This window comes from Calidris pugnax, unplaced genomic scaffold (genome assembly GCF_001431845.1).
Source record: "Calidris pugnax isolate Ruff unplaced genomic scaffold, ASM143184v1 scaffold245, whole genome shotgun sequence".
Lineage (NCBI taxonomy): Eukaryota > Metazoa > Chordata > Aves > Charadriiformes > Scolopacidae > Calidris > Calidris pugnax.
In genome coordinates this window covers 296,858-311,714 of record NW_015090982.1, presented here as the reverse complement: position 1 = coordinate 311,714, position 14,857 = coordinate 296,858, and the positions used below count along the sequence as shown (strand labels likewise).

Genomic DNA, 14,857 nt, shown 5'->3' with positions numbered 1-14,857 from the left:
GGACCTGCTCTGGGTGGCCCTGCTCTGGCAGGGGGTTGGACTGGATGATCTCCAGAGGTCCCTTCCAACCCCATGTCATTCTGTGATTCTGTGATACAGGGGTCCAAGGGAGGATAAGGTCTTGCAGGGACAAATTACCCCAGGGGCCATGCTCGGCACCCCTAGGCTGACAAGGCAAAGCCAACCCTGTTGTTGGCCACGTCGAAGATGGAGTAGTACTGCCGGAGGAAGAGGTTGCCGAGGATCCAGAGCGGCTGGCCGCTGGCAGAGGCCACGTACGTGCTCTCGACCCCAACGGTGCAGACACCATCAACCTATCGGGGAAAAAAGGAGGAAATTTCAGTGCCAGTGAGGAGTGTGGCAGGGGTTGTGCTGCCCGTGCCTTCATGGCTGCTTTGGCTGGGAGCAGGATTAGACCCTCCTGAAAGGCTCAAAGAGCTGGGACTCTTTAGCCTGGAGAAGAGAAGGCTGAGGGGAGACCTTACTCATGCTTATAAGTATCTAAAGGGTGGGTTGAGGGAGGATGGAGCCAGACTCTTTTCAGTGGTTCCCAGTGACAGGACGAGGGGCAACGGGCACAAGCTGGACCATGGGAAGTTCCACTCCAATGTGAGGAAGAACTTGTTTGGGGTGAGGGTGGCAGAGCCCTGGCAGAGGCTGCCCAGGGAGGGTGTGGAGTCCCCTTCTCTGGAGATTTTCAAGCCCCGCCTGGATGCTCCTGAGTGATGTGCTCTGGGCAGCCCTGCTTTGGCAGGGAGTTGGGCTGGATGGTCTCTAGAAGGTCCCTTCCAACTGCGACAATTCCCTGATTCCATGATTCCTTACAGTCCCATACAGGCACGGAAAAGCCCCGTGAAATCGGGTGCTGGGAAATATGGCACTAGGGCTGCTGGAAGCCTCTGTGTTTGAAGAGAAACTCCGACTTTCTCCTGGGCAAAACTGCCCTGTGATGGTGAACACGTGGTGGGGATGATAAAATCACACCTACGTTTAAGACATAGACAGAGGGAGGCAGCTGTAACTGGGCTCCGCTGATGGCAAAGTAGAGGGTGGGCATGCTCAGGACATCACTGCAGTCCACCACGAACTGCAAAAGAAGCAGAGAAGAGCAGAGGGGTCAGGACCCCCAGGGCTGGGGACCATCCTTCCTCCAGCTGTAACCCCAGCCATGCTCCCTAAGGGTCCCTCAGGGCTGTGCTGCCCCAGGTTTACCATGTTTGGAAGAATTATTGCTGTTTTACACCACAGCAAAGGGAGATGTTTTGCTCCAGAGGTGCCGGGAACCCTTCGTGGCTCAGCATTACCACCCACGTGCATCCTCATCCCACGGCATCACCCCCTCGTGTGCATGGGACATCATTCCCACCTACCCCATAGTCACTCTCCTCCGCACCCAACTCCTGCAGGAAGGCTGACATGAATTGTCCTGGGATGGTCAGCAGGAACGTCCCAGTGTCCACAATTCCATGGCAGCCTTGGCTGCACCAGCCGGTGGCCGATGGCCCGATGGAGAACCTGGAGGGAATCGCAGAAAAAGCATCAGAAAAGGCTCCCTCCACCCTCAAGACCCCTCCAAGTCACAGTGCAGCACTTACTCCTCGATCCCAATCTTCCAGTACAATTCCTGGACCACAGGAGCCCAAATAACCTCCCCGGAGTACAGCTGGGGGTCAACCCCTCCGAGGATGACTTCCCCGCCGTAGCTATAGGTCGGGTTGCTGGAAAGACACAAAATTCAACCCCAAATCAGACAGGCTGCTGAGCAGAAAGCGGTGTAGCATAGAGGTGTGAGAGAATAACGTGTGGATGGAGAGGGAATGAAGAAAAGGATGGATCCAGGCTGTGTCTCCATGTGGGGGGGGGGGGGGGAAACCCCCGAGCAAACCCAGCGCTGGGGGTGGCAGCACCGAGGGTTGGAGCATCCGTGCCTCAGTTTCCCCACGCGTGGGGCAAAGAGTGCGGGGGAAAAGGGGGGGGGTTACGGGTAAAGGCGACCCGGGCAAGTCCCCCTGGGCTCCCGGAGGGGTCGCAGCCCCTGGGACCCTCGCTTTTTCGGAGGGGGCACCCGGCCGAGTAGACGGAGCCCCCCCCGGAGCCCCCCACCCGGCGGCACCGGGAGCAGCCGCAGCCCCGGCCCGGCTGGAGCCTCCGGTAAGGGGGGGCCGCTCCCGGGACGGAGGGGGACAGGCCGGGGGGGGGGAGGGGGGGGGGGGGGGGGATGAGGGTGTCGTAAAAATTCGTCCGGGCTGCCCATACTCGCCATGGCAACCGCGCGGCTTGGGCTTGGTTACTGCGCTGGCGCCACCCGGTGGTCAAATTCAGGTACTGCACGTGCGAGGCGCCGCCCGGCTGCCCGTAATGGCGGTGGCGACCGCGCGGCTTCGAATTGGTTACCGCGCATGCGCGGCTGGCCGTAATTGCCGTGGTAACCGCGCGGCTCCGGCTTCATTTCTGCGCATGCGCGGCGGCGCCTTTGTCTTTCGCGGCTTCCCCGGCGAAACCGCGTGCGTCTCGGGAGAGTCCCCGGCCCCGCCGCTCCCGCGCCGAGGGAGGGCAGCACTGCCCGCCCGCCCGCCGGCCCGGCCCGGCACGGCCCGGCCCGCTCCGCTCCGCAGCACGCCGGGAGCTGTAGTCCCGAGCGGGGCAGGGCTGCCCGGGCCTGCCGGGAGTTGTAGTCCCTTTCCTCGGCCCCAGCAGGAGTTCGGGTTTGGTGGTTTCCTCCCCAAAAAACCGGTGGTTTCCACCCCCGGAGCGGGCCGGGGCGGAGGGAAGGCGGGGCTGTGCCCGGGTCCTGCGGCTCCTTGCACCGGGGTCGTGCAGCTCCTTAGACATGGATCACGTAGCCCCTTGCACCAGGGTAATACACCTTCCACCAGGATCGTGGCCCTTGCACCAGGGTCGTGCAGGTCCTTGCACTGGGGTCGTACAGCTCCTTGCACCAGGATCGTGCAGGTCCTTGCACTAGTCATACAGCTCCTTGCACCAGGATCGTGCAGGTCCTTGCACTAGAGTCACACAGCCCCTTGCACCAGGGTCATACAGCTCCTTGCACCAGGGTCATGCGACATCTTGCACTGAGATTGTGCAGGTCTTTGCACCAAGGTTTTACAGGTCCTTGCACCAGGATTGTGTAGGTCCTTGCACCAGGATTGTGCAGCCCCTTGCACCAGGGTAATACAACTTCCACCGGGATCGTGTCCCTTACACCAGGGTCGTGCAGGTCCTTGCACGGAGGTCATTACATCTCCTCAAACCAGGATTGTGTAGGTCCTTGCACCAGGGTCGCATAGTTCCTCGCACTGGGGTTTTACAGTGCCCCCCTTTGCATGGGTGCCAGAGGCTCGCTGTTCCCACAGAGGGCTGGGGGTGACCTGGAGACACGCGGGTGGTGGGGAGCAGGGGGACAGGGGGGTTTGTCACCCCCCAGACGGGACCCTCGGGGTCTGGCCACTGCCGGGGGAGGCTGGGGGTGTGTGTGTGTGTGTGTGTGTGTGTAGCTTTTCGTGCAAGATAACTCTGTGGGACGGGGGGGTGACAGCGGGAGGGAGGAGAGGGGACCCTGCCCAGACGGAGAGGCAGCAGGTCCCCCTGCACCCCAAGTCCTCGGGGGCACAGTTGTTACCCTGCCCCCAGGCTGCCCCAGGATGGCATCTCCCTCTTCGTGGCTGGGAGCTCCCCCTCTCCCCAGGACCCGCCGTGGCAGATTTGGCTGGAAACAGCAGATTTAACGGGCTGTCACATGCCCCGGCGGGGTGACTGACTGTCATCTGACCGGGAGACGGGTGGCAGGCAGCGGGCGATGGGCCCTTCAGCGCTGCATCTCCCCTGCCTTGCCCTGTGCTGGGCCTCCAGGAGCAGCACCCTGGGTCCCATCCGGGCACCCGGCGCTGGCCCCATGTGTCTCCAGCAGCTCCTCTTGGAGGGGACACCCCGATCTTTGGTGACATCCATGTCCCAGACACATCACCCCCCTCCTTCCCATCACCCATCCTTTGAGGCTGCAGCAATGAAGAGATTTACCCCTCAAGAATAAAACCAGGGCGTTTTCCTCAGCCTGAGTGTCCTTGCATGAACACTTTTTTAAATCCCTAATTTATTTGCAAATGGGTGTGGGCAGTTCCCCCGATCCTGATGAACCACGAGCTGTTCACACACAGCTCCTCGTCTCTGCACGTCCTGCTCCAAACTGGTTTCTGAAGCCTCCAGCGACCGCTCGGGCTCAGCCCTGGGGTCCCCGAGCCGTGACTGAGCACACGGTGCAGCCTGGATTTCTCCCAGTCATCCCAGTTTCCCAGCCCAGCTCCAGCAGGGACCCGGGTCCCAATCAAAGAGGTGACCCCAAATTTGTCAGGGCTGCGAATTCAAAGGCTCCGCGCGCGTCTGGAAGCCCAGGCAGCGCCTGGAAACCTCGAGCATGAACTCAGGCTTTGCTGTTTTATTAAGAAGAGCTGTGCCAGAGCCTGCTCAGCCCCAGCCAGATGAGACACGGGGCAGGTTTGCAGCCCTTTATTCACTGCAGGAGGTTTGGAGACTACTCCTCACCACCCTGGAGAGGGGACAGCAGAGGCTACAAAGATGATGAGGGGCCTGGAGCATCTCTCTTACGAGGAGACACTGAGGGACTTGGGGCTTTTTAGTCTGGAGAAGAGAAGACTGAGGGGGATCTGAACAACACCTATAAATACTTGAAGGGAGGGTGTCAGGAGGACAGGGCTGGTCTTTTTTCAGTGGCAGGACAAGAGGAAATGGGCACAAACTTGAATAGAAGAAGTTCCACTTAAACACGAGAAGGAACTTCTTCACTGTGAGGGTGGCAGAGCCCTGGAAGAGGCTGCCCAGGGAGGTGGTGGAGTCTCCTTCTCTGGAGACATTCAAACCCCACCTGGACACGTTCCTGTGGGACCTGCTCTGGGTGGCCCTGCTCTGGCAGGGGGTTGGACTGGATGATCTCCAGAGGTCCCTTCCAACCCCATGTCATTCTGTGATTCTGTGATACAGGGGTCCAAGGGAGGATAAGGTCTTGCAGGGACAAATTACCCCAGGGGCCATGCTCGGCACCCCTAGGCTGACAAGGCAAAGCCAACCCTGTTGTTGGCCACGTCGAAGATGGAGTAGTACTGCCGGAGGAAGAGGTTGCCGAGGATCCAGAGCGGCTGGCCGCTGGCAGAGGCCACGTACGTGCTCTCGACCCCAACGGTGCAGACACCATCAACCTATCGGGGAAAAAAGGAGGAAATTTCAGTGCCAGTGAGGAGTGTGGCAGGGGTTGTGCTGCCCGTGCCTTCATGGCTGCTTTGGCTGGGAGCAGGACTAGACCCTCCTGAAAGACTGAGGGAGCTGGGGACCTTTAGCCTGGAGAAGAGAAGGCTGAGGGGGGACCTTATTAATGCTGCCAAGTACCTAAAGGGTGGGTTGAAGGAGGATGGAGCCGGACTCTTTTCAGTGGTTCCCAGTGACAGGACGAGGGGCAACGGGCACAAGCTGGACCATGGGAAGTTCCACTCCAATGTGAGGAAGAACTTGTTTGGGGTGAGGGTGGCAGAGCCCTGGCAGAGGCTGCCCAGGGAGGGTGTGGAGTCCCCTTCTCTGGAGATTTTCAAGCCCCGCCTGGATGCTCCTGAGTGATGTGCTCTGGGCAGCCCTGCTTTGGCAGGGAGTTGGGCTGGATGGTCTCTAGAAGGTCCCTTCCAACTGCGACAATTCCCTGATTCCATGATTCCTTACAGTCCCATACAGGCACGGAAAAGCCCCGTGAAATCGGGTGCTGGGAAATATGGCACTAGGGCTGCTGGAAGCCTCTGTGTTTGAAAAGAAACTCTGACTTTCTCCTGGGAAAAACTGCCCTGTGATGGTGAACACGTGGTGGGGATGATAAAATCACACCTACGTTTAAGACATAGACAGAGGGAGGCAGCTGTAACTGGGCTCCGCTGATGGCAAAGTAGAGGGTGGGCATGCTCAGGACATCACTGCAGTCCACCACGAACTGCAAAAGAAGCAGAGAAGAGCAGAGGGTCAGGACCCCCAGGGCTGGGGACCATCCTTCCTCCAGCTGTAACCCCGGCCATGCTCCCTAAGGGTCCCTCAGGGCTGTGCTGCCCCAGGTTTACCATGTTTGGAAGAATTATTGCTGTTTTACACCACAGCAAAGGGAGATGTTTTGCTCCAGAGGTGCCGGGAACCCTTCGTGGCTCAGCATTACCACCCACGTGCATCCTCATCCCACGGCATCACCCCCTCGTGTGCATGGGACATCATTCCCACCTACCCCATAGTCACTCTCCTCCGCACCCAACTCCTGCAGGAAGGCTGACATGAATTGTCCTGGGATGGTCAGCAGGAACGTCCCAGTGTCCACAATTCCATGGCAGCCTTGGCTGCACCAGCCGGTGGCCGATGGCCCGATGGAGAACCTGGAGGGAATCGCAGAAAAAGCATCAGAAAAGGCTCCCTCCACCCTCAAGACCCCTCCAAGTCACAGTGCAGCACTTACTCCTCGATCCCAATCTTCCAGTACAATTCCTGGACCACAGGAGCCCAAATAACCTCCCCGGAGTACAGCTGGGGGTCAACCCCTCCGAGGATGACTTCCCCGCCGTAGCTATAGGTCGGGTTGCTGGAAAGACACAAAATTCAACCCCAAATCAGACAGGCTGCTGAGCAGAAAGCGGTGTAGCATAGAGGTGTGAGAGAATAACGTGTGGATGGAGAGGGAATGAAGAAAAGGATGGATCCAGGCTGTGTCCGTGTGCGAAGAGAGACCCCGAGGTCTCACCGGGAGTAATAGAAGCTGAAGATGGGTTCCCTGAGCTGGCTCTGCTGCAGCAGGTTCTGCAGCAGCGTGTTGAAACCACCGATGCCAACGCCCGGGTAAGCCATGCCCAAAATCCCATCGAAGTCCTGGTAGTAAAAGGGTCTGCTGGGCTCATCCAGGCTCAGACCGAACTCCTGGTTCCTGACGACGATGTTCTGGATCTAGAGGGAGAGGAAAGATGCTGGGAGATGTCGGTATTTTGGACACAGCATCCCAGCGGGGAGTTTTTGGGGAGAGGCAGGGATGGCCAGGAGGGTTGTGAAGGTAAATCTGCACCAAGAGGTGCCCAGCTCTCCCCCATCGCAGGTGGGAGATGGAGCTGGGGGTAGCCCGGCTCGTACTCTATGTCCCATCACCCTTATTATTACACAAAAATACCCACAAAAGGGATTTGCCTCAGTTAAATTTGTTTAAAATCACATTTCCACGGCATGTGGGTCTCACAGCAGAACGTTTAAGTCCTCTAATGACGAAGCTCAGCCATCAGTGTAAAAAGCAAACATTTAAGGCCAAAGATATCACCCTCTTCCAGTGATGAAGAGCCCAGAGGACTCGGTCTGGGTTGGTTTTCACATCCCAGTCTCTGAGGCTGACACACCATGAACTCTACAAGGGCGATCCAGGCACTAATACCCAAAATCAGAGGTACTTACAGCTGCCCCCTCAATTTTTAACCGAATTGGACTGATCACGACCACAGTCACTTCTCACCCCGATGGCAGCAACGCACCCACACGTCACAGGTCACTTACCGTCACGGTGTCGTACCCCAACACCACCGACAGGTCCCCAAACCCGTAGCTCAGGGTGTAGGTCACACCGATGCCCGAGAAGGTGGAGGACAGGCTGGGGTTGAACCTGGCGTGATTCCCTGCATGGAGAGAAGGTCACAGCCCCCAGGGTCACATCCTGCCCTCGGTTCAGCATCTCTGGCCCCACAGGGGCAGAAATCCCCAGCCAAGGGGCTTCCCAGGGAAGGGCTTGGTGTCACGGAGTCGAGAGCAAACCCCAAACCCCATGGGGTCTCCCTGATTTCCCGGCCGTCACTCCAGCCCACAGAGGGATGCCCGAGAGCTCCCGTGGTGGGGGAAACCCCAGCTCCCCCCTGTGTCCCCAGGGATGCTCACCGCAGGCTGGGGTCTGGCAGTAGGTGGAGGGCACCCACAGGTTGGCAGAGCCGGTGTCAAAGAGCACCAGGAATTTTTGGGGGGGGGTCCCGATGCTGATCTCCCCGAAGTAGAAGGACTGCGAACAAGAACGTGGGAGGATTTCTGTTTCTGCCTGGGGTTTTGGGGTTGTTTTTTTTGAGAGAGAGTTTTCAGCTCTCTGCCCTCCACTACCTGAGAAACCCAAACTGCTGCAGGGCTGGTAGGAAGGGCTCATGGTCCTTGAGAGCACCCAGGGCAGCTACAGCACAGAGAGGGGCAATAATTAGCCTACAACATAACACAGTCAGCAGCAAGGCTGGGAGTAGTAGAGCTGCCCTATAATCATCAAACTCTGCTTTTTCTGAGAAGGGAAATCAATTCAGGATAAGACCTGCAGCTCCTGCCTTCATCTCCCAACACCCAACACCAGAGCTGGGCTACAAAGACGGCGAAGCTCCTGCCCGTGCCCAGCACAGCCCCTTGGCTGGGGAGCAGGGAGGGAGCTTCCCGCAGGCAGCCCCAAAAAACAGAGCCAGGTGAGCTCCAGAAGAGGAAGGAAAAGCTTTAATACTTACATCCAAGTAGTTCGTTAGCGGTTCGTAAGCCATGGCATTCCTGAGCTGGTATTTCCTACCGGGGTCCCCTTTGAGGTCCTTCAGGAAAGCCTCCAGCACCCCCTTCTCCTTCATCACCTCCCGCATGGACCTGCCTTTCCTCAGGGGGATCCTGGGTGGGATGGAGACAGCAGCGAGATGCCGAGCGGTCTGATGGCCCCATCTCTGTGTGCACCCCCATGTGCCAAAGGTGGGGTGCCCACGGCCAGACCCTGCACCCTCACACCCATCCCAGCCCCGGGGGACTCACCTCATCATCCCCTCCCCGAGGCAGGGGCAGAGCAGGGCCAGCACCAGCCACCGCATGGCCCCAGGTGCTGGTGGCTCCTTGGCAGCTCCTGCACCAGCCCGAGCAGGGAAGGGTCTATATATCTAGATATCTATATATCCAGGAGCCGTGCCCAGCCCCTCGGTCCCGACACCCCTTGCCCCTATCTCTGCACCCACCCCACACCAACACTTGCGGTACCTTTATCGCTGCAGCCGCCCTGATTTCCCTTCCGTTCCCAGGCTGTTGAGGTCCTCACAGGTTGGCCCCGTCCCTCTGATACCCAGACCAAATATGTGACATCTGATAAAACCCGGAGTTCTGTTGTTATCGAGGAGTTAAAGTGTTTTCCCTTGCCTTCAGCACCAGCTTGACCATTCCAGAAAACAAAGGCAAAACACACCCTTTATAGCAAACGGAAGTTTGTGATGCTTGTGTCCCTCTTCTGACCCATCCAGGCAGCCAAGGAAGTGCCACGAGGCCACAGTATTCCTTCCAGCCAAGTCTCCAGACTGTGTTACATCCAATTCCCTCAACGTGGCTAGCATGAAATGGCAGAGGTGGTGTTTCAGCCCAGCTCCAAGCCTCCTGGAAACCAGCACATGCTCCCTAAAATGTCTGTCTGTCCAGGGATTTGTCCTTCAGTCACTCTTCTGCCCTTCACTGCCCTCCAGCTCTGCTAGAACCCCCCAGGGAAGCTGAGGTGGGGGCTGGAAGCTGCTGGGTACAGCAGCCCTGAAAGGTGTAACAGGCCTTTACCTGCTTGGTTGCAACCACTCAACCATCTCCAAAGGATGCTTTGATTTGCTGCCATTGATTATCCATGCCAGAGGATGCTCAGGTCACACGTCTGGTGGTGTCTCCCATATTCTTTGTCATGGCCAGGCAGGAAAAATCCAGGGGGAGTGTGTGTTTAGGCATTCATTTCCAGGGGATTTTTAATCCCAGGAGACCCTTTCCTCCCCCTAGGGAAGCTCTCAGCAGAGGAGCCCCAGCTGGACCAAAAGCCCGAGGCTGCCCAGACTGGTGCTTTGAACCTGTGGCAGCTCAGGAACCCTTCTCCTCCTCCATCCCATCCTGGTGGATCTGCCTTTGCTTGGCCGGATCCTGGAGGAAGCAAAGGGAAGGGCAAAGAGCAGCGGGGACATGGTCAGCCATCGCGTGTCCCTTCCTGCCACTGCTGCTGCCAGAGCAGCTTCAGCTCCCCGAAACCTCCCCATTTTATCGGGGAGGAGGAATTCCCTCCCCCGGGACCCGCGCCTGTCTCCTCTCGCTGCGCTCAGCCTCTGTCAATATTTTGACACAAAGCACAGCGGAGTTTGTGTCCTTCCTCTGGTGAAATGACAGAGCTATTAATATATCTGATAATGAGCTCCAATGATAAAGAGCTTCTAAGAACCAAGTCTGGATGCCAGGAAAGAGCAGTGTTACCCGAGCCTCCCCCGGCCAAGGTGTTCCCCGTCCCCTTTGGCCACAGACCAGGATTCCCAAACCTCGGCTGTTGTTTTACTTGACTGTAAAAGCCCCCACTTCAGGATTTAGGGGTCATTTAGATGTCACACCCAACCTCATCTGGCTTCATGTTCCCACTTTGACTCAGCCACAAGCTCAGGAGGTCAGAGACGATTTGGCATGTTGGGGTTTATTTGGAACAGGAGACTGAGGACACACTTACACAGAAATCCCGGAAGGACAGGGAGCCATGGAGGCACGGGAAGGAACACAAAGGTCCATAGGAGCCCCCCAGCAATGCTGGTTGGGGTGGGTTTGGCAGGGAGAGGGGCTGGATTCCACCACTCCACTCCTCTACGCCGACCGGGCAAAGCCGACGCGGTTGTTCGCCATGTCAAAGACGGTGTAATACTCCTTGAGGAAGATATCACCCAAGATCCAGAGCGGCTGCCCGTTCTGGGAAGGCAGGTAGGTGGCCTCGATCCCAAGAGTGCAGTAGCCTTTGTCCTGTCAGGGGGGATAACGGGGAGTCAGAGCCCCAAATAAGCACCAAGACCCTGCCAGTTGGGCCCCGGGGAGGTGGGATCTGCCTGCACACGTAGGGAGAGCGTTGCTGCTTGTCAAGAAGCACCAGGTCCTTTCCTGGCCCTCAAGAACTCAACAGGATAAAGCTGCTCAGCTAAATACATACGTTCAAGACGTAGGCAGAGGGCTGGAGCGGGAACAGAGCTCCGTTGATGATGAAGGTGATGGTGGGCATGTTCTGGATCTGATTGCAGTCGACTGCATACTGTGGAGAGAGGGTGAGGAGGAGGTTATGGCTGGAACAACACCCACCAAGAGAGGAGCGACACCCCCGTGTGCAGGGATAACACACACTTTATCCCCTGGCAGTGCCACATCGCCTCGTCCCTCCCTGCAGCACCATGTTCTGTAGATGCCACATGAGTTTTGTGGGACCTGGTCAAGCCCACGGCTTCTGGCTCCCTCACAAGCCTCCCCCTGCACCCCCAAAGCACCCCCTGCACTCACCCCGTAGCTGGTCAGCTGGGCACCCACTTTCTGAAGGAAGGTGTCTATGTACTGCTGGGGCATTGTGATCATAAACGTCCCCGTGTCCACAATGGCCTGGCAGCCCTGTCTGCACCAGCCCGTCGCTGACTGCCCGATAGCAAACCTGGGAGGAGGAGGAAGGGAGAAGGATGTCACTTTGAGGACCCGCTGGCAATTAAACTTGTCTCGGCTGGATCTCTAAGCCTGGGATGCTCTGAAATGCAGTGCCTGACCCCTGTCTGGAGCCCGTGCCTGCTGCAATCACAGAATGACATGGGGTTGGAAGGGACCTCTGGAGATCATCTCCTCCAACCTCCTGCCAGAGCAGGGCCACCCAGAGCAGGTCCCACAGGAACGTGTCCACGTGGGGTTTGAATGTCTCCAGAGAAGGAGACTCCACCACCTCCTTGGGCAGCCTCTGCCAGGGCTCTGCCACCCTCAAAGTGAAGAAGTTCCTCCTCATGTTTAGGTGGAACTTCTTCTATTCAAGTTTGTGCCCATTTCCTCTTGTCCTGTCATTGGGCACCACTGAAAAAAGACCAGCCCCATCCTCCTGACACCCACCCTTTAAGTATTTGTATGCATTGCTCAGATTCCCCCTCAGCCTTCTCTTCTCCAGACTGAAAAGACCCAAGTCCCTCAGCCTCTCCTCGTAAGGGAGATGCTCCAGGCCCCTCATCATCTTCATACCCTCTCCAGCAGTTCCCTGTCCTACACCTGAAGCTGCACCACCCTCATGCCCATCAGGTACAAACACAACTCACTCGTCAACTGCGACCTGCCAGTAAAGCTTCTGGGTCACCGGTGCCCACGTAATGTCCCCGTGGAAAAGGTGAGTGTCAATGCCACCAAAAATGAGCTCCCCCCCATAGGCGTAGCTGGGCTGGCTGCAAAAACACAGAGTTCCACCAGCAGAGACTGGTCAATCGGTGCAACACACGTGGGCTGGCGAGGGACAAATCCACAGGGAACCCTCCTGGGGACAGGCAGGGGGACACCGGTGCACGTGGGACGTGCAGAGGGACCCCCGTGGGTTTTTACCGAGAGAAGTAGAAGCTGAAGATGGGCTGGGTGAGCTGGTCCTGCTGCAGCATGCCCTGCAGCGCCGTGGGCGTCCCTCCCACCGCCAGCGAGGGGTAGCCCATCCCCAGGATCCCATCAAACTCGGCGTAGTAGAAAGGCTGGGTTGGCTCCTTCTTGCTGAGCCCAAACTCCTGGTTTTTGACCATGATGGTCTGGATCTGGAGGGGTTGGGAACACCAGGTCAGCCTGGGCACTTAGAGCGGCCATCGGATGGGAGGGCTGATGCTCTAAAAGCCCAAGGAGCACACTGCAAGGTCAGAGCTGGTGAAAACATCTCCAGGCAGCTGGGAAAATTACCAGGAATTGAGTTAAAACAAAGTACAAACCCATCTGGGTAACTGAAGGTGGCAATAACCACTTTATAACGGTTCTGTCCATCCCAGGCCCTGGTTTCATAGAATCATAGAATGGTTTGGGTTGGAAGGGACCTTAAAGATCATCCAGTTCCAACCCCCCTGCCCTGGGCAGGGACACCTCCCACTAGAGCAGGTTGCTCAAGGCCCCATCCAGCCTGGGCTCTTCCAGGGCTCTGCCACCAGTTTGCCCAAGTCTTGTTCTACATGAGATCTTCCATTAATCTGTTCCCCAGGCTCCTTCCATGGGGGCATCCAGCTGGTGTTGGGGACACAGGAAGAGAAGGAGGACATGGGACACACTCACCCTCAGCGTGTCGGAGCCCAGCACCACCGTGAGCGAGCCGCTGCCGTAGGAAATGGTGTAGGACCGGCCGTTGTCAGTGAAGGTGGAGGATTCACTGGGCTTGAACTTCTTGTGATTGACTGAGTGAGAGAGAAGAGGGCACAGCTCCTGGACATGTGCTTGGTGGGATCCCACCACCAGTGGCTCTGCCGGGATAACGCCTGGGAATCGGCTTCCCCAGCAGGGAGCAAGTTGTGGAAGAAGGGAGCAGCTTGCTCCCCTGGCAGGGAGCAAGAAGAGTGGAATGGGCTGTTCCTCTGCCTCGTGGCTATCTCCAAGACAGGGGTTTGCATCCCAGTTTTGTCTGTGCCCCTCTCAAAGGGGACAACTGCTGTTGTCACACCCGCAGCAGCCCCCCAGCCTGACCAAAGCCATCAGCAGTTACATCCCCATCGCTCTCCCACCGGCAGCGAGTCGCATGGGATGAGCCCTGCCGGGGAGCGGGACGTCAGCCCCGTGACTGGTCACTTTGCTCTCCCCTCTGTGATTTCTGTGGTTTCTGTGCTCTGGGGACACCCAGGATGGCCACAGCCATCGGGCCATCCTCATTAGCCAGGAACATCAGGGCATTTCCTGAGGAAACTCACAGCACGCCGGCGACGCGCAGTAGGTGGAGGGCACCCACAGGTTGGAGGAGCCGGTGTCGAAGAGCACCAAGAAGTTTTGTGGAGGGGACCCGATGCTGATCTCCCCGAAGTAGGAGGCCTGCAGGAGAGAGACAGGGTATCTCCGTTGGCCACAGGGTCAGGGACAGACCAGGCTCCCAGCCCCACACCAGCATCCCAGCGCTTTGCAGGGTGTCGGGAATGTTGGGCTCACTCTTCCACATAACAAAGTAGGTAGGAACAGACTGAACTCTCACCCTGCATTTTCTCCCCAAAGATATCATATTAAATATTTATTTTGTTATGCTTTTTGTTACCTATAGAAACGCATTGCTTTTCATGGCTGGGGGGAAAACTTTCCTAAAGTCTAAAATAAAAGTGTAAAAAAGAGTGGGGAAAAAACCAATCTCAGGGGTGAAGGGATCACCCCATCAGCTGGGGAGGAGGAGGGAAAGGGGAGCGTGGTGTGTGGACGGGCAGCGAGAGGTGGTCCTGGGGTACTCACATCCAGGTGGTTGGTGATCGGCTCGTACACGACGTAGTCATCACTGAAGCCGTATTTCTTGACTGGATCATATTTAACTTTCTTCAAGTATTCGTCCAGCACTCCGGCCTCCCTCATTTTCTGCCGTATAGACTTGCCTTTCTTCAGTTTGATCCTGCACAGAGGAGAAAAAGCCACCCCAACAAATGCAGCAGGAAACCAGGAGGAGATTTGGTCATTTTCAAATGATCAGTTCTCTGGGCTCTTTTGAACCCTCTGCTCAGCTGCCTTGTGTGTCCCCAGGGGCTGCCCTCCCAGCAAGGGATGCAGCCTGAACTGGGGACCATGATGGTCCGTGGAGCTGCAGGAGGCTGGAGTCACACCTGGTGAGACTTGGTTGGCATCCTCGGGGACACAGGGCAGCTCGTGCAGGGTAAAACTGCAGCGGGGTCTGTCATCTACCCGCTCCCCGCTCTTTCTGCCACAGCAGCTGCTGCAGGACACCCACCTCACCAGCCCCTCCGAGAGCTGGAGACACACCAGGGCCAGGATGAACCACTTCATGGTGCAGGACTTGTCCACCGGTCCACAAACACCTCCTCAGAGACCAGAGCAGATGGCCCGAGGTGCCTGGACT

General features: G+C 57.5%; 2 protein-coding genes across 3 annotated transcripts; both read right to left on the bottom strand.

The window, feature by feature from the left end:
* Positions 1-5,060: 5,060 nt before the first annotated feature.
* LOC106894762 (gastricsin-like) lies at positions 5,061-8,882 on the bottom strand. Of its 2 annotated transcripts, none has more exons than XM_014953626.1 (9): positions 8,827-8,882; positions 8,538-8,688; positions 7,942-8,059; positions 7,567-7,685; positions 6,776-6,975; positions 6,494-6,616; positions 6,269-6,413; positions 5,888-5,986; positions 5,061-5,213 (listed from the first exon to the last, which is right to left on the bottom strand). In XM_014953626.1, the coding sequence occupies exons 1-9, from the start codon at positions 8,880-8,882 to the stop codon at positions 5,061-5,063; spliced, it is 1,164 nt and encodes a 387-aa protein (XP_014809112.1). The 2 variants fall into 2 exon arrangements, with proteins under 2 accessions (XP_014809112.1, XP_014809113.1); XM_014953627.1 differs by having other exon boundaries at positions 6,494-6,601.
* A 1,616-nt stretch (positions 8,883-10,498) lies between these two features.
* PGC (progastricsin (pepsinogen C)) lies at positions 10,499-14,784 on the bottom strand. Its single transcript, XM_014953624.1, has 9 exons — positions 14,729-14,784; positions 14,242-14,395; positions 13,719-13,836; positions 13,093-13,211; positions 12,391-12,590; positions 12,114-12,236; positions 11,329-11,473; positions 10,988-11,086; positions 10,499-10,803 (listed from the first exon to the last, which is right to left on the bottom strand). The coding sequence occupies exons 1-9, from the start codon at positions 14,782-14,784 to the stop codon at positions 10,651-10,653; spliced, it is 1,167 nt and encodes a 388-aa protein (XP_014809110.1). The 3' UTR covers positions 10,499-10,650.
* Between the last annotated feature and the right edge of the window lie 73 nt (positions 14,785-14,857).

Excerpts from the sequence above, each read along its gene's own strand:
- LOC106894762 (XM_014953626.1), bottom strand. The coding sequence starts at position 8,882 with ATGCGGTGGCTGGTGCTGGCCCTGCTCTGCCCCTGCCTCGGGGAGGGG. Across the intron at positions 6,976-7,566 it reads TGGGGTACGACACCGTGACG|ATCCAGAACATCGTCGTCAG; the intron begins GTAAGTGACCTG and ends CTCTCCCTCTAG. Across the intron at positions 5,987-6,268 it reads CGGAGGAGAGTGACTATGGG|TTCGTGGTGGACTGCAGTGA; the intron begins GTAGGTGGGAAT and ends CTTCTTTTGCAG.
- PGC (XM_014953624.1), bottom strand. The coding sequence starts at position 14,784 with ATGAAGTGGTTCATCCTGGCCCTGGTGTGTCTCCAGCTCTCGGAGGGG. Across the intron at positions 13,837-14,241 it reads CGATCACCAACCACCTGGAT|GCCTCCTACTTCGGGGAGAT; the intron begins GTGAGTACCCCA and ends TCTCTCCTGCAG. Across the intron at positions 12,591-13,092 it reads TGGGCTCCGACACGCTGAGG|ATCCAGACCATCATGGTCAA; the intron begins GTGAGTGTGTCC and ends CAACCCCTCCAG.